The sequence below is a fragment of the Coloeus monedula genome (assembly GCF_965178545.1).
Source record: "Coloeus monedula genome assembly, chromosome: 15".
NCBI lineage: Eukaryota > Metazoa > Chordata > Aves > Passeriformes > Corvidae > Coloeus > Coloeus monedula.
In genome coordinates, this window is record NC_138795.1 from 6,479,785 (window position 1) to 6,506,424 (window position 26,640).

Below are 26,640 nucleotides of genomic sequence, written 5' to 3' on the forward strand. Positions count from 1 at the left end.
TGGAGCACTCTGAGGAGTAGAAATAAATGATCCCATGGAATGGCATTTCAGAGGTAGGTGAGGGTGTTCAAGTGTTAGATGCTTGCAGCTGATCTGGCAGCCCTGAAGTGGGCATGGCCCTTGCCACAGGTCCCATGGATCACGCACTCATTACTGTCAGCACAAGAACATGGGGTAGCACAGCTCAGAAAAGCAGGAAGAATGGTTCTCTTCATCTGCATGAAAAATCTGTTTGCTTCACCCAGTTTCAACTTGGAGATCCTTGAATTCCATGGCAAAGACCCCTGAGCTTGGCAGTGCTGCCCCTCCTTGGTAGCCATCTACATTTGGGACTAAGGGCCCATAAATTGATTTTTTTGCTGATTTCATGCTATGCACAGCTTTCAACCCACAGAACAAAAGTCATAGAAACCCACCTCATTTCTGCTGGTTCACTGCTGTCACCTTCCAGGGCCAGTCCCAACAGGATTTTCCCTGGAGCTGAGCCAAGGGAGCAGTTACCCAGATTACCCCTCTGTTCAGAGCACTGTCCCCCATTTTTCTGTTAAGTTTCACCACAGCCTTTGATAATGTCCCAGTCCCACTTCTGGGTAGTTGTGCATTGTGAGTGGGGCATAAATGATTCCAGAAGCAGGAGGCAGAGCAGGGACAGCACAGTCATCTCCTGGAAGATCTGTTACACTTCAAATTGCACTAAAACCATGCTGGGGAAAGAGAAACAAGACCTTAGAGCGTGATTGCTTCCCAGTGCAGCCTACTAAAGGAGAAACTCCAGGCTGCAGGTTGTAGGTGATTGTTTCCAGGCCCAGGGTGGGAAGTTGCTGTCAGGGAACGCAACGGAGACTCCCTGTGATACTGTTCAAGCTTTGAGCATGCTCCTGACACAAAGAGAAACTTTTAGACTTGAAAAGTTGATGGTGATGCCTCCTAGACAATTCTCCCTAAGTTTTGATGGTGTTTTTCAAAGTTTCAGATAATTTCCAGAGGAAATGAGGCTTCTGCCTCATGCCCCAGATGCATAGTCACTCTCCATCCCTCATAATAATAGCTGAAGCCATTGATTGCTTTCAGTCCAGCTTGTAATTGAGAGCAAAGCTCTAAGAAATATTGAGGTCACAACAGGTTTTGCAAAATAATTATCTGGACAGAGGAGTAAAACCCTGCTAATACAGAGGAAAAAAACAGCAATGTAAGTGAAGCCCTTCTTAGATGTCAGGAAATACACAGGGAAGAGTGAGGTTAAGTACATTCCAGGAGAGATTCAGACGAAAGCTTGCATCTTGTTAAATGCCAGAAAACCCACTCCTTGCTCAAGGTTATCCTCCCATTTTGAATTGCTGGTGCCCAGGAAGGCATGTGCTCTGGCTCCTGCTTTTCTTGTGGTTGTGGAGTTCATAACGTCTCTGCTTTGTGGGTTCTCTGATGTCTTACGCGAGATGAGTTCACATTGCCGTTTCAGTACAATTCAATTAAAAAGTCAATTAGCCCAGATACAAAGCGATCAGCTTCATTAAGTCTGCTGTTCGTGGAACAGCTCTGGTTTTGTTGCGGGCTTGTTCTGCTGCCTTACTCCGCTCTGGATTGTGTGGATTACCCCGCTCCCAGTGCTCGCAGACACGCGCGCGCAGCCTGCGAACGTCTTCTCTCCAAGTTCAGCAGTTGAAAAAGTTGGAAGGGAGTAGCTCTAGGCAAGTCCCTACATGCTGCACAGCTCTGAAGCACTGTTAAGCAACAAGCAACAAGCAGAGCTTTTAAGAACATGGTTTTCAACTTCTCAGAATGAGCCACATGCCTTTCTGGGTCACCCATCCCTGCCCTCCAAGATTTTCGTTAATTTTCAGCGCGTTTGGGACTATGTTGTGTTTCCTAGAAGTGGAATGATGGCATGAAAAAATGAGTCTGAATTTTGTCACACCTGAATTTTGTTGATTTCTCTTCAACTTCTGGTGGTTTGGCTTCAGCTTCAGACCATTTGTTTCAAAAAGGAAACACCACAGAGATATTTTTGGATGGTTGGCATCGTATTTAGCAAGGGGAGAAGGATTTGAAGCAAATATGAAACTTACAGCTTTGTATTTATCAGTAATTAGATACCTCAGTGAGAGAATGTGACACATACTGTTAGTTGGGCTCTAACAATTTGTTCCTAACATTCAACTTGAGTTACAAATTGAACTAGTTCTGGCTCTTAAAGAGATGAGTCTTGAAAAAGTGTCTGGAAAAACAAGTCTTCCCTGTTTAAATTAGGAATGTGCCAAATGACTGGCAGGTACTTGATATATAATTTAAATTTAAAACAGGAAGAAACAGTTCTAGATAAAGATCTCTTAGGATATCTAGGGGAAATATATGCACCTATATTTAGCTTATCCCTGGTTTCAACCCCTAACTGCACACACAGCAGCACGCACTTAGCTTTTGAAAAGAATGGGCCTTGATCCTTTAACAAGCTCTGCAAAGCTCCCTAATAAAGTTACATCCCTGTTAATCACATGTGTGCTCCCCAGTTCCTTTTTGATACACCTTGCGCACAAAGACAAACCGTGGAGCCGCAGATGCTCGGGAGTTGTTAGAGAAGGAAGCTGATGGTGGGTGGTCATGGATGGCAGATCCTCCTCAGGAATCCTGACCCTGGGGCTTTGCCATGAGAAGGCAGAAACCAGAGACGTTACTCAAGGGCTGAGGGTGACATGGGCAAAGTGTCTTGCTGGAAACCTTCAGTGAACATAGAGGAGGCAACAGGATCAGGCCTATGAATTAGAAGAACTTTGAGGTAACTGAGACACGGCTTGACTAGAAACTGAGTGAAAGCTGTTGGAAAGGCCACACCATGGAGGTGCACATTCAGAAGGAATTTATACGACATGGCATCACTGCTGGGGAAGGACAACACATCCTGTAGCACAGGGAGAGAAAAGGGAAGACAAGCCACGGAGAGGCACATAAAGCAGTTTGTATATTGACTCTCAAAAATACTTTGCAAAAACTTGTGTGGAGAGAGAAGTTAAGATGGAGAAGGGAGGCTGGAGAAACAAAACAAGAGGGAGTTTGGATTGGGGGTGGAGGGTTTAGATACGCTGTTTGACTTGGGAGAAGGCAGAGCGAAGGGAGGGCAAGATTTTTCACAGAATAGCAAGTCAGCCTGATCAGAGCATCTTGCATGACTTTGCACATTTTGCCCTCCATAAGGGCAGAAACTGAAGCAGAAAAAGTGAACAAATCTGAGCCGGCATAGGGATGTGGGAGGACACTGAGACGGAAGGAAGAAGAGCTGAGCTAACAATTGCATCAATAAAGGTCAGGATAGAAAGAGCAGGGAGGTGAGGCTGAGCCTATGCAGACTTTCTTCTGTAACACACTGACCTTAATGAGAATTACCAGTGTTCTTCCTTTGACACCTGCAGGGCTAAAGGAGACACCACACCATGGAAATCTCCATCAGGAGGCACTTGCTGAGTGTTGCTGTTTTCCTGATGCATTGTGTGGTCCACAAGGCAAGCTGTGAGAAGGGCAACACTTCCCCTCTGCACTTCACCCACTTTTTCTACAATGCCACCATCTATGAGAATTCAGCCCCCAAGACCTACGTGGAGAGCTACGTCAAAATGGGTATCTACAAGAAAGACCCTGAGTGGGACATCAGGTACAGAATAGCCTCTGGGGACAACACTGGTCTGTTTAAAACAGAGGAGCACGTGATCGGGGATTTCTGCTTCTTGAGAATAAGAACCAGGAGCAGCAACACAGCACTTTTAAACCGTGAGGTCAAAGACAGTTACATGTTAATAATCAAGGCCACAGAGAGCACCTTTGCCTATGAAGCCTGGGCCAAAGTCTTGATCCATATTCTGGACAGAAATGACTTGAAACCTCTCTTTTCACCCCCCTCCTACAAAGTGTCCATCAGAGAAGACACTCCTCTGAAAACAGTGGTCAGCATGCTCAGTGCCACTGACGCTGACTCTGGCCAGAACGCGGAGTTCTACTATGCCCTCAACACCAGGTCCAACCTATTCACCGTGCACCCCACCACAGGGGCAGTTACGGTCACAGGCAGGCTGAACAGCACCCATCGAGGCAGGCATAACCTGCAGGTTTTGGCTGTGGACAGAATGAGAAAGATCACGGAGGGGAATGGCTTTGGGAACTTGGCCAGTCTCACAATCCAAGTGGAGCCATCTGCCAGGAAAGCCCCCTCTATCTCCTCGGTGAAGGTGACATCACCTGACTCAGACGAAGACTTTATCTATGCAACTCTCTCTGTAGAAAGTGGTGACTCAGAAGCAGGGATTGATTCAGTTGAGTTTGTGGATGGAGATCCGGGAAGACATTTCAAAGCCGTCAAATCCTACTGTGGGAGCACTGAGTTCATGATTGTGTCAAACAAAGAGATAAACTGGTTACTTTACCCATTTGGTTTCAACCTCAGCATGCAAGCCAAGGACAAGAGCAAGCCACCACTGTTCTCTCCTGTCAGAGCTGTCCACATACCTCCCTCCAAGTATGTTTCTGCCAGGTTTGAGAAAGACGTGTACCGGGTCCAGTTCAGTGAATTTTCCCCAGCTGGAAGCCAAGTTGTTATGGTGAAGATCACACCAGTTTTCCCAAATCTTAAATATATTTTGAGACCTACTTCTGACAGCGCAAGCTTTAAGATCAATCCTCGCACTGGACTGATAACTACAGTCAGAGCAATGGACTTCCATGAGCAGTCTAGTTTTGAGCTTGAAGTTACAACCAGTAACAGTCACACATCCACAACTGTTATCGTTGACATCACTGACTGCAACAATCACGCTCCAAGTTTTACTCAGTCTTCGTACCATGGGGCTTTTGATGAAAATGTTCCTCCTGGTACCAGTGTCTTAACAGTAAGGGCTACAGATGAAGATAAAGGAGACAATGGCTTTGTCACCTACAGCATAGCCAACCAGAAATCAGTTCCCTTTGTCATTGACCCCTATTCTGGCGTCATTTCCACCTCCAAGTCGATGGACTATGAGTTGATGCAGAGATGGTACCACCTGCGAGTGTGGGCATCAGATTGGGGCTCACCCTTCCGCCACGAGACAGAGGTGTACGTCTCCCTCACGCTGAGCAATGTCAATGACAACGCTCCTGTGTTTGAGAAGGCAAGCTGCAGTGGCACCATCCCACGGGACTTTCCAGTTGGGAGCCCTGTGGCCACAGTCTCTGCAATCGACAGTGATGAGCTGCAGCATATCAAATATGAAATCAAGTCTGGCAACGAGTTAGAGCATTTTGAACTGAATCCCATCTCTGGAGTAATATCCCTTAGAATATCTCTGCGAGATCTTCCTTCTGAACAGCCGCTTTTCTACTCTTTGAAAATAACTGCGACAGATGGAGAGAACTACGCTTTGCCAACATCTGTAAACATCACTGTGGTCAGCCAAGGTCTCCCTGTCAAAATGCAGTGTGAGGAAACAGGAGTCTTGAAGCAACTGACAGAAACCATCATACACTCCATCGAGTCTCAGTCTCAAGGGCATGGGCAGGATGATGAAATGTCTCCGAACTTGCACCTTATAAACCATAATGCTCCTAAGTTCGATGACAACTTTCCACGGTCTATTGATATCATAGAGACTATTCCGATCAACTCAACTATTGCTGACCTTTCAGCTATTGATCCTGACACTGGTTTTAATGGAAAATTGGTCTATGTGATCTCAGATGGAAATGATGACAGCTGCTTTACCATTGACCTGGAATCGGGTCTCCTTCAAGTCCTTTCTCCTTTAGATCATGAACAAACCAGCTTCTACATTCTTAACATTACTGTGTACGACCTTGGCACACCACAAAAATCATCTTGGAAACTATTGGCTGTGAATGTGTTGGATACCAATGATAATACTCCTAAATTCCCTCAAGGTGCCTATTGGGTGGCAATACCAGAACATGTAGCAGCAGGGACAACAATAGCTCAACTGAAAGCAGAAGATGCTGATACAGATGACAATGGGAGAGTAAAATACTCTCTCCTAACCCCCACAGACAAGTTTGCCATTAACAGTGTCACTGGAGAAGTGATGGTTACAGGTGCTTTAGACAGAGAACTGTGGCCTTGCTATGTGCTGAAAATAGAAGCTAGGGACCAGCCCAAAATAGGCTTCCAGCTCTTCTCCGTTACAGACCTCATTGTGACTCTGGAGGATGTAAACGACAACACCCCACAGTGCCTCCCAGCCCTCAACAGTGTGAAGGTCCCCGAAGACCTGCCCGTGGGGACCATTCTGCTGTTTCTGGAGGCTTTTGACCCTGACGCTGGCTCTGGGGGGGAGGTGAGGTACAGCCTCATTAACAATGAGGAGATGATGTTCCATGTGGATAAGCTGACCGGGGCGCTCCGTTTGGAGAAGGAGCTGGACTATGAGAAGAGGGACTCTTACAATCTAACGGTGCAGGTCAGTGACGGTGGGAAGCCCTTCTCTCGCTCTTCCCTCTGCCACCTGGAAGTGAACGTCACTGATGTCAACGAGAACTTGCACCCACCACGCTTTGCCTCCTTTGTCTTCAAAGGCTGGGTGCAGGAGAACAGCCCTAAGGGCACGTCGGTGATGATGGTCACGGCAAAGGACATCGACAGGGGCAAAGATGGAGAGGTTCAGTATTTCCTCCGAGAAGGCACTGGCCTGTCCATCTTCCGCATCGAAAAGGACACAGGTAAGGACATCTTAATTTAATAGTGTACCTTGAAGGCTTAAGCTACCTGCTGTGTTTGGCCTGGCTGTTTGCGATGTTGAATGCATTCAAGCCTTTCTTGCTTGTGCGGGGTTATACTAAGTCTATCCCTGTATCTGGGTAGGAACAAGCAGGCGTTTTTCTCCTTAAAATAATGGCAAATCAATGTCTGTCCTCCCCAAAAATACTGAGGTCTTCTCTTTCACTTGTGTAACAAAAATGACCCTCAGCACAAGCAAGCCCTCAGCTTCCACACAGTCTCACAGCCAGACACGGTGGGTGCTAGAATTCGTGTCTGCAGCAAAGAGCAGGAGGCAGACTTGAGACACAGACTGCTCTGGCATCAAGGACTGGTTTCCTTAAATCCCTCACAAACACTCTCTGTCCTTCTAGGCACCATACGGACCATAGGATCACTCGACCGAGAGGCAACGTCTCACTACTGGCTGACTGTGCTAGCCCTTGACCAGGGAACAGTTCCTCTGTCTTCTGTGACTGAAATTTATATTGAAGTTACTGATACCAATGACAACCCACCTCAGATGTCCAGACCTGTCTTCTATGCCTCTGTGATGGAGAATTCCCCACCAAATACATCTGTCCTTCAGCTTGATGCCTTCGATCCGGACTCTAGCTCAGAGGGAAGACTGACTTTTCACATCCTAACTGGAAATCCTCAAGGACTCTTCACCATTAACCTCATTACAGGTAAGACTGACCCAGCTCAGCATCTGTTTTTTAGGCTTCCAAGTACCCAGAGGATGTTACATATTCAATGTAAACAGCCCACACAGTTGCCTTTGTCACACCTTTCTCCTGCAGCAAAAGTCCCAGTCTCCAAATACACTCTGTGGGGAGCCTGAGGATTGAAACCCTCAACCTGAGGGCTGCGATTTGCATCCAGATGGCTCTTAGAATGACACAAATGTGCTACTTTCAAAGCCCTGAACAGCACCAAGCAGTTGTTTTTAATCTTCCCCCTTATAAACAACTGGCCTGTTGCACAGCCTGAGCCAGGCAACACCCTTCTGGAGGTGACTGTTCCTGAGACAGACCCAGGCAGGATTAACGAAAATGAATTCCACTGCACTTAAAGGCTCCACCCATTCTCCAGCACTATTAATGTAGTAAGTGTAGTAAGCCTCCTCTGCCATCTTCCTAGACTGTATCTTTCATCTGAGGATTATTTACCAGATCTTCCAGAGCCATCAAAAACCCGCTGATATTTTGTGTAAACAGCTTCCTCAAACTATCCCAGCAGAGCTGACATTGGGCCAGTCTGGCAAGGAAAGCTGTGCCGAGCCCTTCACACCATCAGCTTCTGGGAGAAGAAGGAAGGGAGGGCACAGAGCCTGACTATGGGAGAGGATTATTGCATGACTTTGATCTCCTGCAGATGATAAAAGCAGTTCAGCTACTGCAGCGGGATAGAAGCTTGCTGTCAGATGAGGAGCTGGATGTATTGAAAAAGGCTAGAGCTGCTCTCAGCTACGTGTTACCAGTGGTGTAATGGCTCTCTGGCAGTGCTCTACAGCTGGCTAGGAGGGGAATGGAAGAAAGAAATTATTATATTAGTAGTAGTAGTAGTATGAAACACTAAAATCCTTTTGTCCCAAGAACCTCACAGGGTGTATTTACATGACACTGTATAAATGCACCTGGAGATGTCAGCTAACTGTGACCACCGCTGCCCACAGCTGTAGTTGTCTGCACTGCCAGAAGCTTTTTAGCCTGGTCAGGACATTGCTCTGCATCCAACTTTCCCACATAATCCAACCAGCTATGCACAACCCAGCCCTGGGACAGCTTGCACAATGCGGGGTTCTGCAGAAATGTTCCTTCAGAAGCCTTGTTGCATAAAACCACTGCCTTTTCAATGGGATGTGGAGCAGGATGGCTATCAGGACACCAGGCTGGCTCTCCTCATCAGCTGAGCAGCCATGTACCCTGCAGGAAATTCAGCCTAATTTATGCTGCAGGCAAAGCTTTCACCTCAGTGTGAGTGCAGCCCTGCAAAGTCACTCATGTTCCATAGCAAAATGAGTGACCCTGGCAAAATCCGAATGTTTGCCAATGAGACACCTCACCTCTAAGCCAACCCATTAATCCCCATCTTAGACAAAAAAAAGCTCTCTCAGGTATGAGTCATCTCCTCTCCATCTCTCCCTATACTCAGGTGATTTGGGTGAGAAGAGTGATAAGTTTGTCAGTTCTGAAAGAAACCCATGGGCTGATCTTATCTCTTGGACAGTTGCTGGAGGTCTCTTCTTTAAACCCTGAGCTTGGAGGTTGTTTAAGGTCCTGCTTCCAAGCCTGATGAGGATTCAGTTATCCATTGTTTTACTTGCATGTCACCCAAAAGAACCTATAATTACCTGTGAACATTGGCATAAACGGAGCAGTTATTCCCTCATGTTTACAGTATCTAAAGAGAAGTCTGCTGCTGCTGCTGCTGCTGCTGCTGCTGCCAGGAGCAGTATCACAGCTTGTCTAACTTTCAGGGCTTTAGGCAGCTTGTTGGAAACTCAGTGGTATTTTCATTCTGCAGGCTAGTTGCTCCATTAAGTAGAATAAAACAATAATCCTTGCTGTCAGCTTGATAGTGCAGCACTGGAAGATGAACTTCTGGTCTTTCAGAGCCTGGTCATCCCCATTAGTGCAGGATTGTATTCAAAAAAAGAGGGTTATCCCAGTCCAGGGCAGAAGATTGTGATCAAGACATCTCTTTTTCTCCTATCCCACATGGTCATTGTCATCAAAGGACAAATAAATCACACTGGCACTGAAATAAGCCAGAGCACAAGAGGGCCAGAGGTCAGTCTGGGTCTCTCCTAGGTAGGACATTCCTGGTAGTGGCCTCTTGGCAAAGGGAGAGCAGGAGGAGGGGGAGGAAGCTTGTTCTCATCCTGTGTCCTGATAGGAATGGAGGTCCTGATGTAGTGCTACAACAGGAGTATCTACACCCGGAATAACCCTACAGAACAGCCCTGGATAATCATTTAGGGCACAGTGGCACACTATTGCAAGTAACCTAATTCTGCTCCTGGTTCTGTGTTTGATCCAGTACCTTGACACGGGGTGGATTGGCCAGTGGAGACATAACCAGCAAGGCCCCTTGACTTCTCCTGAGGCCTTGCAGGGAACCAGGAACGGCCATGGTAACTGTCCTGGGCATCTCCAGCATCCCCAAACTACCACAGAAAGGCTCTAAGATCTTCCAGCTCTCAGTTCCTAAAGAGGGTGGAGAAAAAGGGGGAAAATACATGAAAGGGTAATGAGAAGAGGGAGCAAAACTGAGCACTGAGATGAAAGCTCTGTGCCATTGGCGATGGAATCTCTCCAGCCCAGCCTGGCAGCTGGTGTGGAGCAGTGTTTGTGGGAGACAGGGATAGATAGCTGCACAGAGAGATGGACAGATAGTAGGGTTTGGGGTATTCTTCTGCTGGAAACGTTTTCAGCTTGTTTTGTGCAGAGTTTGATGTGAAGGGGGTTCGAGTCCAGACAGGACCAGGAGGAACTGGGAGGCCGTGGCAGGAAGAGTCAGGATGAAGCCATTCATCCTGCTGGAAGGCTGTTTGAAGAATCCTTTTACTTTGGATTATTTGTCTCCAGCTCTTATCTAGTTCTTGTTCTTCTGGTGTTTCTTGTGCTGTGTCAGTGTCCATGGGCTTCCCCAGGATGCCTTTGGTTCCCTGCAGTTCTCTTATGAGGAAATCCTGCTCTTTAGGTCTGAGGGATGGCTGCATGGCTGCTCCCCAGATCAACATAACACAGAGCTGAGCATGGAGCAGTGCACAGCAGGGTCAGAACAAGAGGTGGGGTGGTAGGTGGAGAAGGAAAAAAAGGTTAAATGGAAGCAGGAGTGAGACAAGAGAAAGAGAATTTCAGGAGAACAACCTCTTCCCTTCTCAGGCTCTTGTGAAAGCCTCAGTGCCTGCAAACCTGATTCTGGCTATTTTAACTATCTTAGATTTTCCCCCCTGCAGCAAGGGCAGGGGGCCAGCAACCTCCACCCCAGCCCTGTTCTTGCCAGCAGAAGTTATTATTATTTTTTGTTCCCTGACAACAATGCCCTGGTAATTTTGGTGCTCCTGTTCCAACATGACCAGCCTTCCTCTCTGCCCTTTCCAGGCAGCAAGCAGGAGAAAGGCAGACGATCCTTTCCCATTGCTGTGTGCAGACAGGCTGCTGGAGCACAGTCTGTGCCTGCCTGCATGCAGGCAACAGAAGGGACTGTTTCTGGACCTTCAGGTGGATGCAGAGCTTGGCTAATTGGACGGGTGTAATTAGGACCTTTAACAGTTTTGTTCAGTCTCTTTAGGATTCGGCAGAAACCTTCAGGGCCTCATGCAAGAACACAAATAAAGGACACCCACTCAACTCCGTCACAAGTCCCATGGGACAGGCTGGATGGGGTTTTCCAGGAGGGCAGGGTGCTGATAGCTCACACACATGCACATGCACACACAAAACACTCATTAAAACTAAACATGCACTTCCCAGGCCTTGTAGTGGACAGCAGAAAGAACCAAGGAACTGTGTCCCCAGGCCACAAAAGCTGATGGCAGATCCCCTTTAATAACAGCTTCCACTTCCATTTTAGCCCTCTGGCCTCACAAGGTGTACAACCAAGCAGCAACAAATGAAAATGTGCATTTATTCCAGGGGGCTCCTCTCAGGAGTCGTGTGCAGTGTCCATCTCCCCACCTCCGGCTGCTCCGTGGCCATGTGAACTCTGCTGTCCGTTTGTGCATCTCGGCATCGCCCAGCATTGCGGCTCCAAACGGGAATTAGGGTGATTAACCCTAATTAATTAACCACAAGGGCTGTCAGATCCCAGGGCAGAGTGGTAACTGGCTCCAGAGGGGAGAACTGGGAGCCGCGGTTGGGCGCAGAGTAAGGGACAGAGTTTGCCTGGGGTCAGGAGGAGAAGCCAACCCTTTGCCTTGTGGCTCAGCAGATGTGAAGATAAACCAAAAAATTCCATCTGGTGAGACTCCCAGCTGGGATACAGTACAGGTTATGTGACAGAGAGCAGAGTCAGCTCTTACTCCCCAGGAGATCTGAGCATCTTCAGTGGTACAGACATTCAAGAGTGTCATAAAGTCCAGTTCATCTGCCTTCACTGCAGTCCTCCTTCTCCAGCACTAGAAAGCTGAGCTATGATTCTGGTTTTTTTCATTTTTTTCATTAAGTCATGAAAGAATTTCAGGGTGTGGCCAGGCAAATCCAGATAGTCACTTCAGAGTGGTTAAGTTCCCTTCCATCAGCTGGCATGCAGTAATCCAGTGCAAACAAGGTGTAAGTCTGCTGCAAGTGGATTTTGCAATCTGATAAACCAGAAACATCCCCAGTGTCCACATGGGTGTCAGGCAGCTCTCTTGTCAATATCTGTGTGTCCTGTGGGCTTGTTAGGCCAAGATTATGAAGCATTCCCTGAGGTAGCTGAAGTTCTGGGCTCAATAGCCAACCTGTTGGGACAGGAGCATCAGAGATCTCCATGAACTGGTGCTGCAATTCCTTCTCCAGGCCCCCATTAGGAGAGCATTTCCATGAGTTTTGCTGTTAATGGACCCCTACAGCCTCTCACTAACCTGGGAAAGTTTTAAGAGCTCCAGTGGGCTCTCTGCTGAGTCCTCTTCACCTGCTGAGATGGTAAAAGGATGATTAGGGAGAGAATAAAACCACTATGACAGACAGGCAAACAGAATTTTTCAAGCCATCTTGTCATAACACATAAAGGAGTGTTGATTTATGATTGTAAAGGCATCAAATAAATGTTTAGCGCTGTGGCTGGTGCCAAGTGTGAATAATCCCAGAGAACAAGTGGAAACGGTGAACAATAGTCATGCTCCAAGCAGCTTCTCCTTGCTCCCTCCTTCAGCTGCTTTCCTGCAGCCATTTGAAGTTTTCTCCTGCCTGTCGTGCTCAAAAGCATGGTACAACTGAATACAATAGTATTAATTAAAGCTTTCTGGCCTTGGACCAGAAATGAAAGTTGAGGTGGGTTTGTGCAGCTGGGATTTACAAGTCTCCCAGGACACACAAGTTCACATGCTCACACCACTGCACATGCACACGGCATCACATGCAAAGCATTTCCCAGGGTAGCATGAGCCTGGGTCACTGCTTGCTGTGCCCAGGGAAACTCACCCTGCCTTTTGTTGGTGTGAAGAAGCAGAACTTCCCTTCACAAGGAAGAGAAAGACCTTGATAACTGGGAGTGGACAAAAACACTCACAGGTGTCAGACTTGATGACTTTCAGGAGGTCAAACATTACATATACAATTTCCATCATTGGTAAAGCAGTTGTGAAAATGATCTAGAGCTGCTTTTCCCCAAAAGTGAAGAGTCAAGGCACTCTGCAATGATTGTTATGAAACCAGACATGGAAACAGAAGCCTCAATTCCATCCTTTCCACACTTGTGTCTACTCAGCTTAGTCGTGGACAGGCCAAAAAGAGGCAGTTATGATGATTTTGTTTCAACTCCAGTTTATTATAGCCACAATTCCTCCCTCCTGCATCCATCCTATTCCCTGTGGTTAAACTGCTGTGTATTTTTCAGAAATCCCTCAAATATTGCAATTGTTGGAGGACTCATCCTGTCTCTCAGCATGGCTTAAATAATACACCAACATTATTATCGACCGTGTACCTTATTTTTAGCCCCAATGCATTTGTTCTAGCAGTTGAATAGAGGGTATTTCCCAAGACAGAAGACAAACTTTTGTCAAAACACTGTAAATTACAAAGAGCAAAGTTCAGCACAGGGAAAAGAGGAGTTGGGACTTGTTAAGAGGCCAGGCCTGTGCCAGCACATGCAGAATGTTTTTTACTTAGAGGCATAAGAAAAGTTTTGTTTTCATGGTCCTGCAGCTTTTCTCACCTAATGCCTTGCCAACCCTCAACTGATGCAGGCATCTGGTAGGTGTTCCCCCTCCTCCATGGCTCTGTGATCAGAGAGCAAGAGCAACACCTCCACAGAGGGATTCACGCTGGGAGGGGATGGGTTACCCTCTGGGGGTATCTGTCTTTCTCCTCTGATCACAAAGGGAACCTGAAACGGGACAGGTGGGCAGGCTGATCTTGGGCATTCAGGGATCTGATCAGCCCTGGCTTTTCTTACATGCTGAGTCTTGGAGCTCAAAGGGTTTCTTTCTTGGCAGGTCTGATTTCCACGACTTCACAGCAGCTGGATCGAGAATACAAGGCTGAACATATCCTAGAGGTGGGTAATGATGATTGTAATTAGCTTTATTTACCTACAAGTGTATTAAGTCCTCAAAGAGCTTTCCTTGCAAGTTGGAGCACAGAGAAAGAATCTCATCCCATCAGCTCCCAACTGCTGGGAAACTTAATTAAATGGTGTGTGTTAACCCAAGAGACAGCTGCAGCAGTACTGTGGGGTTTATTATTTTCTTGCTGAAGACTGGAGCAAAAGTTCTGCTCTGGAAGCTGTGGGAATGCAGAAGAGGACTGGAACTGTCCTCTAGCAGGATGGTTTATATATTATGGGGGAAAGAGCAAGCCAGAAAAATCCACCCTTGTTTATCTCATTGTATCAGACATTGCTGTGTAGCTTTGGTCACCGGCCTCCATCCTCAGCTGCTCCCAGCTATGAGTATTCCCATCAGAGGGATCTGGAGGTTTTTGAGTCCATCGGGGTGATGGGGATAACACGTTTCTCTGTGCAATGCAACATGCTGTGAGCATGCACAGGCAGGGCAGGGTGAGGATGGCTGGTACCTCGCCAAACCATTGCAATATGAACATTTTCAGCAGCGTGATCTCCAGTGACCAGCCTGACCCACTGCCCAGAGCAGCTGGGAGCAGGAGCCCTGAAAACTCATCCCCCTGTGCATGGACAGGCCCTGCACAGTGCCTGCTAGAGCCACCAGGCTTTGCCCTGCAGAGAGGAGCAGCACCTTTGAAAATGTTGAGATAAAATGCAGACCCACACAAAAACCCCTGGCTGAGTCATTGCCCACCAGGATGGAGGCTGGCTGGTCACACTCCAGGTCACGTCTAAGGGCCCTGTCACCTACTCCCTTTGCTTGCTGACAGGTGGCTGTCTCTGACAACGGAGAGCCAACCCTGAAGTCCACCAGCAGAGTCGTGATCCAAGTCCTGGATGCCAACGACAGCCCTCCCAGTTTCCCCCACAAGCTCTTCATGGTGCAGCTCCCTGAGAGAGAGGCCTCGGAGACCCCACTGCCTGTCTACAGGCTGATCGCTTCCGACCGTGACCAGGGCCAGAACAGCCAGATCACCTACACCATCGAGGAGGAGGAGGAGGGGATATTCACCATCAACCCCACAACTGGCACAGTCTTCTCCAGGAAAGCTTTTCCTGCCTCTGAATACAACATACTCACGGTGAGAGAAGAGGGAAACACAAAGAGCTGATGGGGAGAAGTGTGTGGAGAGGGAAAGAGAGAAAAGGGTTCAGAAACAGAAAAGATAGAAGGAAAGAGATGGAGAAAATGCAGCAGTGGGAGGAGAGCTCAAATAAGGGAATTGTTTTACAGGGAGAGAAACTGGGAGGGAATGATGGGAAATGCAGAAGGTAGGAACCTATTAAAAATGGACAATAAATTTAAAATTAACTGTCCAACCTAACCTTCAGAAAGGAATACAGCAATCCATGATCCCATATGGTTATGGACCCAACCTGAACAGCCTTGAACATCATGCCTTTATTTGGCATTCTGATCAGGCCATGGAGCTTGGATGCTCAAAGCCCTTTCAGAGTCTGTGAGTCCTTGCAATAAGACTTGTGATCCAGGTCACTGCTATGGATAGAGCTTGGCAGATTTACTTGATGGTAAAGAGGAATTTGGGTTGCATGGCTCTGCCTCGGAAGCAGCCAGAGCATGGACCACTGGCTCAAGATTTGTTTCATGGGATTTAGGGCACACTGGGAGCTGAAATTCCAGGTGGGTGGGAGAAGCTTTCCATGGAGTTCCCATGAGCTAACTCAGCCTTCTCCCTGACTGCATGCGCCTTTCTCGGCAGGTCAAGGCCACAGATGGCGGCAGCCCCCCGCTCTCCTCCCACGTCAGACTTCACATCAGCTGGGTGGCCCGGCCCAGCCCTTCCTCAGAACCACTGGCTTTTGATGAACCCCACTTTAACTTTGCCGTGATGGAAACAGATCCCGTGAACCACATGGTGGGAGTGATCAGCATCGAGATGGGCCCCAGCCAAGTGTGGTTTAATATCACAGGTGAGACACAGAAACTAGAGCAGGGCAGCAGTGTCTGGGAGCCTTTGCTCCGGCTCCCTTGGCTTTCAGTGCTCGCATGCCTGAGCTAATGAAGTTGTTTGCTTTAGGTGTAGGTGAGCTACAGGGAAAGCTTTCTCACGGGCACCAGAAGGTTTAAACAGCCATTAGACAAAGCTGCCCATCCAAGGCCTCTGGTGCCAAGTGCAATTACCTAACACGCTTTTTAAATTACATTCTGGAACTTGCCCGTGTTTGAGGTGTTCTCCGATGTCGCATGAGAGGCAGGGCATGCCAGTGCCAGCTCCTCCTGGGAATCAGGTGACACTGTTGGTTTTGTTAAAACTGCCTGCAAGGATCCAGGTGTGTGGCTGGGTGTTACGGACACCCCCTGTATTTCCCTCCATGTTGAGTCTTGAGCAGGGAACTGAGAAGGAAGCATTCCTCAAAGACCTGGTCTGCCCTAACTTGTGGGGCTCTCCCTTCCACCTCACCACATCCCAGGGATGATTTAGACATGGAATGTGGAACTCTAGGGCCTCCTCTAAGACACACGATTCAGAGGGGACGTGGGCTGTCACCCCAGGGGACTCTCCAGGCAGCGTGTGCAGAACTGGTCCTACCGACGAGGGCCGATTGTGCTCACGTAATTTGATGGTTTGAAGTGGTGCCCCAATCTACCTTGCGCAGCCTTTCCCTGGTACTGCCTGCAGGGCCTGCCCTTGTCAGACAAAGCCTTAATTGGGCAAGTGAATAGTTTTTCCCCTTACTGTGTTAGGGCAAGGATATTGGTGTATAAATACAATTAAGCAACAAGAGATACAATGCTACAAGGAGCAAGACAATATCAGTGAAAGGTTTATCCAGCATTAGTAGTGTCTACTTGGGTCTGAAGAATTAATGGTGTATTCCTCTGAATGCTACCCCATCATTTCCCTGCTGAGTGCTGGAGCATAGCTTGGCCTCATCTTTCCCAGTACCCAGTGTACCAAGTGATGCTCAAGGCTCTCTTAGTTTCTATCCTGGTGGAAAAGGACAGGATTTTATTTTCCCTGCAAGGGAAGGAAAGTTCACGGTAGCTAGCAAGCAAGAGGGTGATGGAGAGATTCAGGAGCCTTCAGCACCTCATTCAAAGTTTCACCTTTCCCAGACCACAAACACTCTGTCACTGGGGTTGATGGAGTCTGCAAAAGCTCTGACAAAGCAACATTGGCCTTCCCTCTTTTCTCAGGGAAAGACATCCAGGCATCTCTCACTCTCTGTCTGCTTCTTTCTGTCTCCTTCCCAGGAGGACAGCAGTGGTCCAGATGGCTGGTGAGCACTGCATTCCTCCAGCAAGGGAAGATATGTAATTTTACAACCAGCAAATATTTTACCAGCTGGTAATAGAATAAAGCAGAATCCAGAGCAACTAGTAGCCCGGAAGAAAGAAGTTGAGACCTGGGATCAATCACAGAAAACTGTTTCAGCCTCTCCATATCTCAGAGGAGCTTTGCAGGGTTTCATGTGCAAGAGGGGCCCAACTGGCCCCAGCAAGCGAGGCATGAGAAAGGAGCTGCCATGCCAGGGCTGAGCAGCAGTAGAGTGAGGGACAGCCTTCTGCTGCTGAGCTGCTCAGGCCTGCTGTTCCTGGCACTTCTCAGCCATCTGGGTTGGAGGCAACAGGTTCTGCTCACCCTGGAAGCACCGTCTGCCTCCCCAACTGTTGGTGTGTTGGGAATTCAGGTAGCTCACAGGCTCCCAGCCATGGTGATGAGGGCCAATGCTGATATGCCCACAGTGTGACCTTGAATCAGAAGCCAGCAAGAGCCCTGTTCTACCCAGCAGGTCCCTGATCCATGCTAAGCCAGTGATGCTGCATGGCTGGAAACCTTGTGCAAATAAATCAATGCTCAAATGTACCTGTTGCCAATCTAGCCAGGACATCACATGCATAAGTGCATCCTTCCCCCTTCTCTCCTCCTCTTCATTTTCACTAATTCTGTTCACCTTCCTTTTCACACTCCTTTGTCACCGTCTGTGAGTACCTCTTTGTCCAGCTTCTCCTTGTTCTCCCTGTCTCCTGTGTCTGTCAGTCTGTCTGTCTATCTATCTATCTATCTATCTATCTATCAATCACATGTTGTTTTAAGTTTCCAGATTTGGGAGAAACCTTACCTATGGCACTATCCCCAATCTAGCTGACAGTAACTGCCCTCCCTTGTCCCAGGTGGTGATGATGACATGGATTTTGACATTGAAAAGAGTACAGGCAGCATGGTCATTGCAAGACCCCTGGATGCAAGGAAGAAGTCAAGCTATAACCTGACAGTAGAAGTCACTGATGGGTCCAGTACAATCAAAACCCAGGTAATGTTTTTTTCTTTAGTAGAGACCCTATTGAGAGGGAGCATGTGCCAAAGGGAACCTTTATTCTGAGTCTACTGAGCTGTGCATCAGGTGCCAGGCACAGGAATCTCCTTACCCTGTGATCTTACATTACACAGTGACCCAAGTCTTACTTATGCCAAGCTAAGATTGTTTTTATGTTGCTGGAAACACAACTGGTCTAGGAAAGCCTGAGTCTTTTCTGTTGATCCCAGCCAGCATGCAAGGACACATCTACACCACCAGCCAGGCTGGGCTGGCAGTTCACACACTCACACCTCAGCTTGGTCTCAGCTGCTCAGGCTGAATTCCAGCACAGCTGGGACAACGGCTTAAGGAAAGTGTGTACACAGTTAGGTCAGGCTTGGGTCCGTGTTCCCATGCCAAGGGGTGTTCCTGGGATGTGTTAGCCCAGGTACAGCCAGCACAAATGCATCTGCAAGAGGTGAGGTCAGGCCCAGGGAGTGAGTGGGGCAACTGCAGAGATGCTGTGTGCTCTGAGTTGCCACATAAAAAGTAAGTGCTGGTGAAAGGAGGCACTTCACTCTCAGGCATGTCCCTGAGCCCCAGCTAAAATGATGAGATTTGCCCATCTTTACCTACCCTGAGGAGGGATGTTCAGGGCTCAATCTTTCACTCATCATTCTCTCCACACTTCAGAAGCAGCCAAAAATCCAGCCCTTGCTGCACAGGAAGACCTAGAACGTGAGTCACCTGTCAGTGACGCTTATCATGGGAAATTCACTGTGGGGGGTGATGAGTGAGGAGCTCCACCATTCCTGTGAAACATGATGCTAAGATGCTAACGGATGGCCACTTGTCTCAACTATCTTCAAGTATTGTTCCAAATAAACAAACAAAGCCCCACCTTGCCTGGTGTGCATGCCCTGCCACCTTGCATCTCATCCCCACGTTTATTTTGGCACTCGAGGCCGCTAGCAGATGTCAAGAAACCTGCTTCTGCAAAACCCCCGTGGCATGCTCAGGTCTGCTAAAGGAAGCAAATTATTACACTTGGTTGGGACTTCCTAAGATGCAGGAAGCACATCAGTAGGAGGGTCAGGACAGCCAGAGTAGGGGACCACACAGAAGAAAGTAGTGACTTCCCAGGCAGGATTCAGGATTCCCCGGGGGGGGCGCTGTTAAATGCAGAGAGGAAGACTTGGCTAAAAAGGGTAGAACAGAAATTTTTGAAAATATCAGAAATATTTTGAAAATACCAGAACAGAAATATCTTGAGATAGGCCAGCCCCTCCCTTCTTTTACCAAACATCCCCCTTCTGTCAGCTTTCTGGTGAGTAAATAATGGGGTTGCTGTGTAGGCACCAGCCAGCAAAGCTGGCACCACAGCTGAGCCACTGCTGCTTTCCACAGCAGGCTGTGACTGTTTCCCCGTGTGCCAAGTGCAGGCGCATTCACTCTGAATGCTGTGCCAGACTGGAGAGATTTTAAAAAAGGAGAGGAAGCAAACTGAAAAACACGAAGGGCAAGGCACAGCAGGAGTTCCTTCGGATGAAGGACAAAAGGGCTCCCAGTCATCGCGGATGGGAAAGCTCCAAGAGGTGGAAAACTGTGGTGGTTACGGCACTCAGAGTATGTCAGCGCCCAAGAAGGATTGGTAGCTGAGATTTTACATGGCTGCATGTCCAGTTGCTGCCCTCACTGTGCTGTCTCCCCCACAGGCATTTATCCACGTGATCGACATCAACCAGCACCGTCCCCAGTTTCTCGAGAGCCATTACGAGGTGCGGATTCCTGAAGATACCCCCTCAGGGAGAGAAATCCTTCAAGTCAGTGCAACAGACAAGGACAAAGGAAAGGGGCTCATCTACACCATCCATGGCAGTGTGGACCCCAAAAGCACAAGACTTTTCCAGTTGGATCCAGGCAGTGGAGCCCTCACAACAGCAGAAGGCTTCAGTTCCCAGCCCATGCCTCAGCACACCCTCACAGTGATGGTGAGTCCTAACCAAGCCCTGCTGAATCCACCAGCTTGGCTGCGATATGTGGGTCACTGGAGAAATTAAAAGTGGTTCTAGTCTTTGAGGGAGTATTTGTCTGGAACAATGGGGAAGAGGAAAGCAGGGTGTTAACCCTCACTATATGGCTAAATGTAGTTAACACCCTGCATTCCTCTAACCACCTTCTTTGGAGGGCCACTGGATTCTTACAAAAGAAAACAGAGTGCATAATAGTTAATGTTTGGTTTCAAACTCCAGGCTGAGCTTTGGTGCTGAAACTTCCAGGCTCATTCCCAGACAAGGGGTTGGTACCATTGCAAAACACCCCCCTCTGTAAGAGTGCTGATGAGTTACTTGGAAGATGGTGCAGGCAAGACTGGCTTGTCCCCGAGTGTGACTGTTCCTGCTCTCTCTCTGCCATTCAGGTACGAGACCAGGAGGTCCCCATCAAGCGGAACTTTGTCCGAGTCATCATCCACGTGGACAGCTGCAACCTTCACCCTCCCCAGTTCAGCAGCATCCATTACGAAGCAGAAGTGCTGGACTCGGCAGTGGTGGGCACAGAGGTTTTACAAGTCAGAGCCCTTGATCAGGACCAGGGAGCCAATGCTGAAATTCACTACTCCCTTCAGGCAGGTGAGAGCCATGCAACAAGACAGTTTAGGTTATGATCATACCTGCATTACCATGCTCTAACTGGTGGCCACTTGACCAGCTTTTCTCTAGCTGTTGCAAAGAACAGCAAATGGCTGCACAGTTCTAAAATGTGATTTTCTTCCTACCCAGGAAAAAATCTAGAGTAGGTAGTTTCTGTATTATGGAATATTAGCATCTTTTCTTAAGAAGACAGCTTAATGTTGAGTCACTGGTCTAAGAAAAAATGTGACTGGACAAGTTAGAACAATCTAAAATCTGAGTTCATGGACAAAATTCCTCTTTGTCCATGGGAACTATTCAGTTGTTCGGCAAAAGTTCTCCAATTCCCACAGCAGTCATCATCATTCCACTATTTCTACCAAGAAACACATCCTCAAGGAATGGCGAGAACCCTTTCAGCATTGATTGGTGGTGGTTTTGAGTCATTCGTGCTCAGTGGGCAAATATTTTATCATTCATTATAAAGGTTAAAACTTAAGTATTTATGTCTGTGCCACACGGCCTATTTAGCCTGTAAATTCTTCACAGGAGACAAGCCATCCTTTGCTCCATCTTTCTCACTGCAATTTAGATGATCAAGGACTGAGGAATTTAATTGCTCCTGAAGTATTGGTAATTACAAGCATGACAGGGCTTGAAGGAACTAGTACTGTGTGTGCTACCATGTTCTGCACACGAGGCAAAAGCTTCAAGCACATGCTCTGCCACCACTAAATATGCTTAAATTAGGAGGGTGTTTATCTCCAATTTACATTTTTATTGATTCAAATGTTAGTTCACAGATCTCAATGGGTTCATTGTTCTTATAATTAAAATTGTTTAGAAATGAATTGATTTCTCCCAGTAAAAGAAACAGATGTTAATCAGGTCTGAAATCAGGAGAATCTATGAAAAAAGAGGTTCAGAAAACCAAGATCAGTAAGGTGTCTGCATTCTTCACTCTGTAATTTCTGTTCTTGCAGGTAATGGGGAAGGCTTATTCAGCATCGACCCATATTCTGGAATTATTACAGTTGCCCAGAAACTGGACCCATCCAGGCAGGAGCGATTTACTCTTATTGTAAAGGCAGAAGATCGGGGGTTTCCTCAGCTTAAAGATTCTGCTACGGTACATGTCCACATTAGACCCTCGGATCGAACCCCTCCAAAGTTTCCAGAGGCCGAATACATCACAGAGATCAGTGAATCCACTCCTGTTGGCTCTCCCCTGATCCAGGTTTCAGCCACAAGCTTGTCACCAGTCAGCTATGAAATAAAAGATGGAAATGGAGATGGAGTGTTCTCCATGAACTATCAGTCAGGCCTGATTTCCACTCAGAAGAGCTTAGATTTTGAGCAGGTGTCTTTTTACCAGTTGAAAGTCCGTGGCACCAACATGGCTGGAGCATTTATGGATGCAGTGGTGCTTATCTATGTCATAGATGAGAATGATAATGTGCCTGTCTTCGTTAAGCCTTTCTTCCTTGGCTGGATCATGGAGAATGCCCCATCCCAAAGCATGGTTCTGGATGAAAGCAATGCTCCTCTTGTGACCTCTGCAACAGATGCTGATCAAGACTCCAATGCTCTGCTGGTCTATGAGATTTTGGAACCAGAGGCACAGAAATATTTCACAGTGGATCCCAGCACAGGGACGCTGACCAGTCGTGCTGATATAGACTATGAGCTCACCCCAGTTTTCCACTTCAGTGTACATGTGCATGACAGTGGAAGTCCCAGCTTGTTTGCATCCAAGCCTGCCAAGGTCACAATCCACGTTAAAGATGTCAATGATTCACCTCCAGTCTTTCTCAAAGACACTTACGACATTTCTGTCTTGCTGCCTGCCCACCCAGGGATGGAGCTTCTGTCAGTGCAGGCAAAAGATGCAGATTCAGAGGTGACCTACAGCATAGTGGAAGGGAACCTTGATAATGCTTTCCATATCCACCCACTCACAGGTCTCATCTCCATTCTTAACACCACTGGCCTGAGAAGCTACCGAGAGCTCACAGTCAGAGCTGGTGATGGTTTATATAAGAGTACTGCTCTGGTTAAGGTAAATTTAACTCAGGTACAAGGTACTGGCTTGCAATTTGATCAAGACGTATATACAGCAACTGTGATGGAGAACTCTACAGACGAGAAGACTCTAACCATTCTTGGGGTCAAAGGGTATCAGCTAAATGAACCCCTTTCCTATTCGCTTTTGAATGAAAAGGAAAGGTTCAAAATGATCCAAGCCTCAGGAGTTCTTCAGACCAAGGGTGTGAAATTTGACCGCGAAATGCGAGACATGCACGAGGTAGCTGTGGAAGTGAAGGACAACAGGAAGCCACCGAGAGTGTCCCAAGCCACAGTCAGGGTTTATGTAGAGGATATCAACGACAACCCCCCGCAGTTTCAGAATGTGCCATACTACACCTCCGTGCAGGATGGCACAGAGCCAGGGGATGTCCTTTTTCAGGTGTCAGCAACAGACAAAGACATAGGGGATAACGGAGCTGTTACCTACTCATTTGCAGAGGACTACAAATACTTTCGGATTGACCCTTACCTAGGAGACATCTCCCTTAAGAGGCCTCTTGATTATCAAGGTTTAAATAAATACAACCTCCGGGTCATTGCTAAGGACAAAGGAGAGCCTCCCCTGCATGCTGAAGAGGAGGTTGTGATCAGTGTGAGGAACAGGTCCAACCCTCTGTTCCAAAGTTTGTACTACCGAGTGAAGGTGCCAGAAAACATCCCCCCATACACATCTATCCTCCACATCCAGGCCCGCAGCCCTGAAGGCCTGCGCCTCATCTACAACATTGTGGAAGAAGATTCCCTGAAACTCTTCAACACCGACTTCAAAACTGGTGTCCTTACTGTCACAGGGCAGCTGGACTATGAGCTAGAGACAAAACACACATTTACTGTTAGAGCCACAGACACAGCACTTGGATCCTTCTCAGAAGCCAGAGTAGAGGTGGAGGTAGAGGACATTAATGACAACCCCCCCATATTTTCTCAGATCATTTACACAGCATCTGTCTCAGAGAGTTTGCCACCACAGACCCCTGTTGTCCAACTCTTTGCCTCTGATAAGGATTCAGGTAGAAACAAAGTGGTCTCCTATCAGATGATGGATGATGGTTCAGATGCTGCCAAGTTCTTTAATATCGATGCCAGCACAGGGCAAATAACAACAGCTCAGGCACTTGATTATGAAACAAATCAACAGTTCCGCATGAAAGTCAGAGCTGCAGATCATGGGGTGCCTCCACTCAGTAGTGATGCCCTGGTAATCGTAGATGTGACAGACATCAATGACAATCCCCCGGAGTTCAGCCAGCTTCAGTATGAGGCCAAGGTCAGTGAAATGGCTATGTGTGGGCACATTGTGATCAAAGTCCAGGCCCTGGACCCTGACAGTGGAGACACCACCCGGCTGGAGTACGTGATCCTCTCAGGTAATGACAACAGGCATTTTGCCATCAACAGCACTTCTGGGATAATATCCATGTTCAACCGCTGCAAAAAGGACTTGGAGCCATCTTACAATCTCAGAGTTTCTGCTTCAGATGGAGTTTTCAAGAGCACTGTGCCTGTGTATATCAACACCACGAATGCCAACAAATACAGCCCCTCTTTTCAGCAGAATGTGTACGAGGCAGAGCTGGCAGAAAATGCTGAGATAGGAACCAAAGTGATTGAGCTGCTGGCTATTGACCCAGATGGTGGCCCATATGGCACCATAGACTACACCATCATAAATAAACTCGCCCATGAGAAGTTCTCCATAGACAATAAAGGCTGTATTGCCACACTGCAAAAGCTGGACAGGGAAAATTCCACAGAGAGAGTCATTGCCATTAAAGTCATGGCCAAGGATGGGGGTGGGAAGGTGGCCTTCTGCACTGTGAAAATAATTCTTACAGATGAGAATGACAACCCACCTCTGTTCAAAGCCTCTGAATACACACTGTCCATCCAGTCCAATGTCAGCAAAGGCTCCCCTGTCATCCAGGTACTGGCTTACGATGCCGATGAAGGTGCAAATGCAGATGTCATTTACTCTGTTGACTCTGTGGAAGATGTGGCAGAAGACCTTGTGGAAATTAATGCTGCCACTGGGGTTGTTAAGGTCAAGGAGAGCCTTATTGGTTTAGAAAACAGAGCCTTTAACTTCAAGGTGAAAGCTGAAGATGGCAGACCCCCTCACTGGAACTCCCTTGTTCCAGTGAATCTCCAGATTGTCCCCAGGGAGGTGACATTGCCAAGGTTTTCTGAGCCCCTTTATACGTTCTCTGCATCTGAGGATCTTCCAGAGGGGTCAGAAATAGGGTCAGTCAAAGCTTTTGCAGAGGATCCCATTATATACAGCCTGGTGAAGGGAACCACTACAGAAAGTAACAAGGACGAGGTGTTCACACTGGATGAACAAACAGGGGCTTTGAAAATCAAAAAACCCATGGATCATGAGACCACCAAGTGGTACCAGGTTGATGTCATGGCTCACTGCTCACATCAGGAGACTGAGCTGGTGTCTCTGGTCTCTGTGAATATCCAAGTGCAGGATGTCAATGACAACAGACCTGTGTTTGAGGCAGATCCTTACAGAGCTTTTGTCATGGAGAACATGCCTTCAGGAACCACAGTCATTCAAGTGACAGCTATTGACCAGGACATGGGAAGTGATGGGCAGGTGACCTACAGTCTGGAAGCAGAATCTGGCAACCTCCGCGGGCTCTTCACCATCGACGGTGAGAGCGGGTGGATCACCACACTGAAAGAGCTGGACTGTGAAGACCAGGAGATCTATCGCTTTTATGTGGTGGCCACTGACCACGGCAAGAAGGTCCAGCTCTCTTCCCAAACCCTGGTGGAGGTCACTGTCTCTGATGAAAACGACAATGCCCCGCAGTTCACCTCAGATTTCTACAAGGGGTCGGTCATTGAGAACGCAGAGCCGGGCCAGGTCGTTGTCACCCTGAGCACCATCGACGCGGACATCTCTGAGCAGAACCGGCGGGTCACGTGCTACATCACTGGTGAGTTTTTCCTGACTTTGAATCTCCAGTGGGCAGGAAGAGAGTATCATCTTAAAGTGAGGATTTGATACCTTGTCTTACAGCTTATTAGTGCAGAAATAGTGTTATGCTGACAGTCCTATCAGAAGCAGGAGATGAAGGCTGAGCTCCATCATGAGTTGGACTCTTCAGTTAATACATCTAGAGAATACAAAACCCTTTAGTAACTAACTGCAGTGGGTGGAATGATCATTAAAATAACTATCTCACCACTGAATCGTCCTATTTCTTTGGGAATAAATAAATAAGTAAGATGCATATAAGTAATTACACTGTATTGTAGAAATATTTATTTACACTTTCTCAACAGAGGAATAATTAAGACAGTGTAATTGTAATATCTATTGGAAGAACAGAAGAGGTGGCACAGCAGGAAGGAAGATTTTTCTCACATACAGATACTGTGATCTGTATTTAAGTTCTTTGACCCAACTTTTTCTCATGCCAGCAGTGCAGTCAGTTTACACATGACACATATACCTGTAGCCTGTCTGTGTTTTTAGTAACTATATATAACTTTTTGGTATTAAATGTGTTTCCTACAAAACCACTTGGAGTCTGGCTTAATAACAAGGCTGCAGTTAGTCACTCTGCACTGGGGGATGTTTAAGACGGTCACGTCAATCTTAGTAAAGGTTTTGGCTCACAAGAAATACTAAAACTTACA

The 26,640-nt window shown here is 47.5% G+C and overlaps 2 protein-coding genes across 2 annotated transcripts in view; one reads left to right on the forward strand and one right to left on the reverse strand.

The window, feature by feature from the left end:
- Positions 1–3,425: 3,425 nt before the first annotated feature.
- The window catches only part of FAT2 (FAT atypical cadherin 2), a gene marked incomplete at both ends in the record, with an annotated part of 43,517 nt that continues 20,302 nt past the window's right edge, over positions 3,426–26,640 (forward strand). Inside the window, 9 exons of the mRNA XM_082291122.1 lie at positions 3,426–6,690; positions 7,102–7,416; positions 13,878–13,939; positions 14,776–15,087; positions 15,727–15,937; positions 18,144–18,283; positions 19,984–20,259; positions 20,688–20,898; positions 21,882–25,934. Coding sequence (XP_082147248.1) covers positions 3,426–6,690; positions 7,102–7,416; positions 13,878–13,939; positions 14,776–15,087; positions 15,727–15,937; positions 18,144–18,283; positions 19,984–20,259; positions 20,688–20,898; positions 21,882–25,934 — 8,845 coding nt within the window. The remainder of the gene's footprint in view (positions 6,691–7,101; positions 7,417–13,877; positions 13,940–14,775; positions 15,088–15,726; positions 15,938–18,143; positions 18,284–19,983; positions 20,260–20,687; positions 20,899–21,881; positions 25,935–26,640) is intronic.
- Positions 13,851–26,640, reverse strand: part of LOC309578463 (proton-coupled amino acid transporter 1-like) — a 57,980-nt gene continuing 45,190 nt past the window's right edge. The window contains exon 10 of the mRNA XM_082291126.1: positions 13,851–13,933. Coding sequence (XP_082147252.1) covers positions 13,932–13,933 — 2 coding nt within the window. The 3' untranslated portion in view covers positions 13,851–13,931. The remainder of the gene's footprint in view (positions 13,934–26,640) is intronic.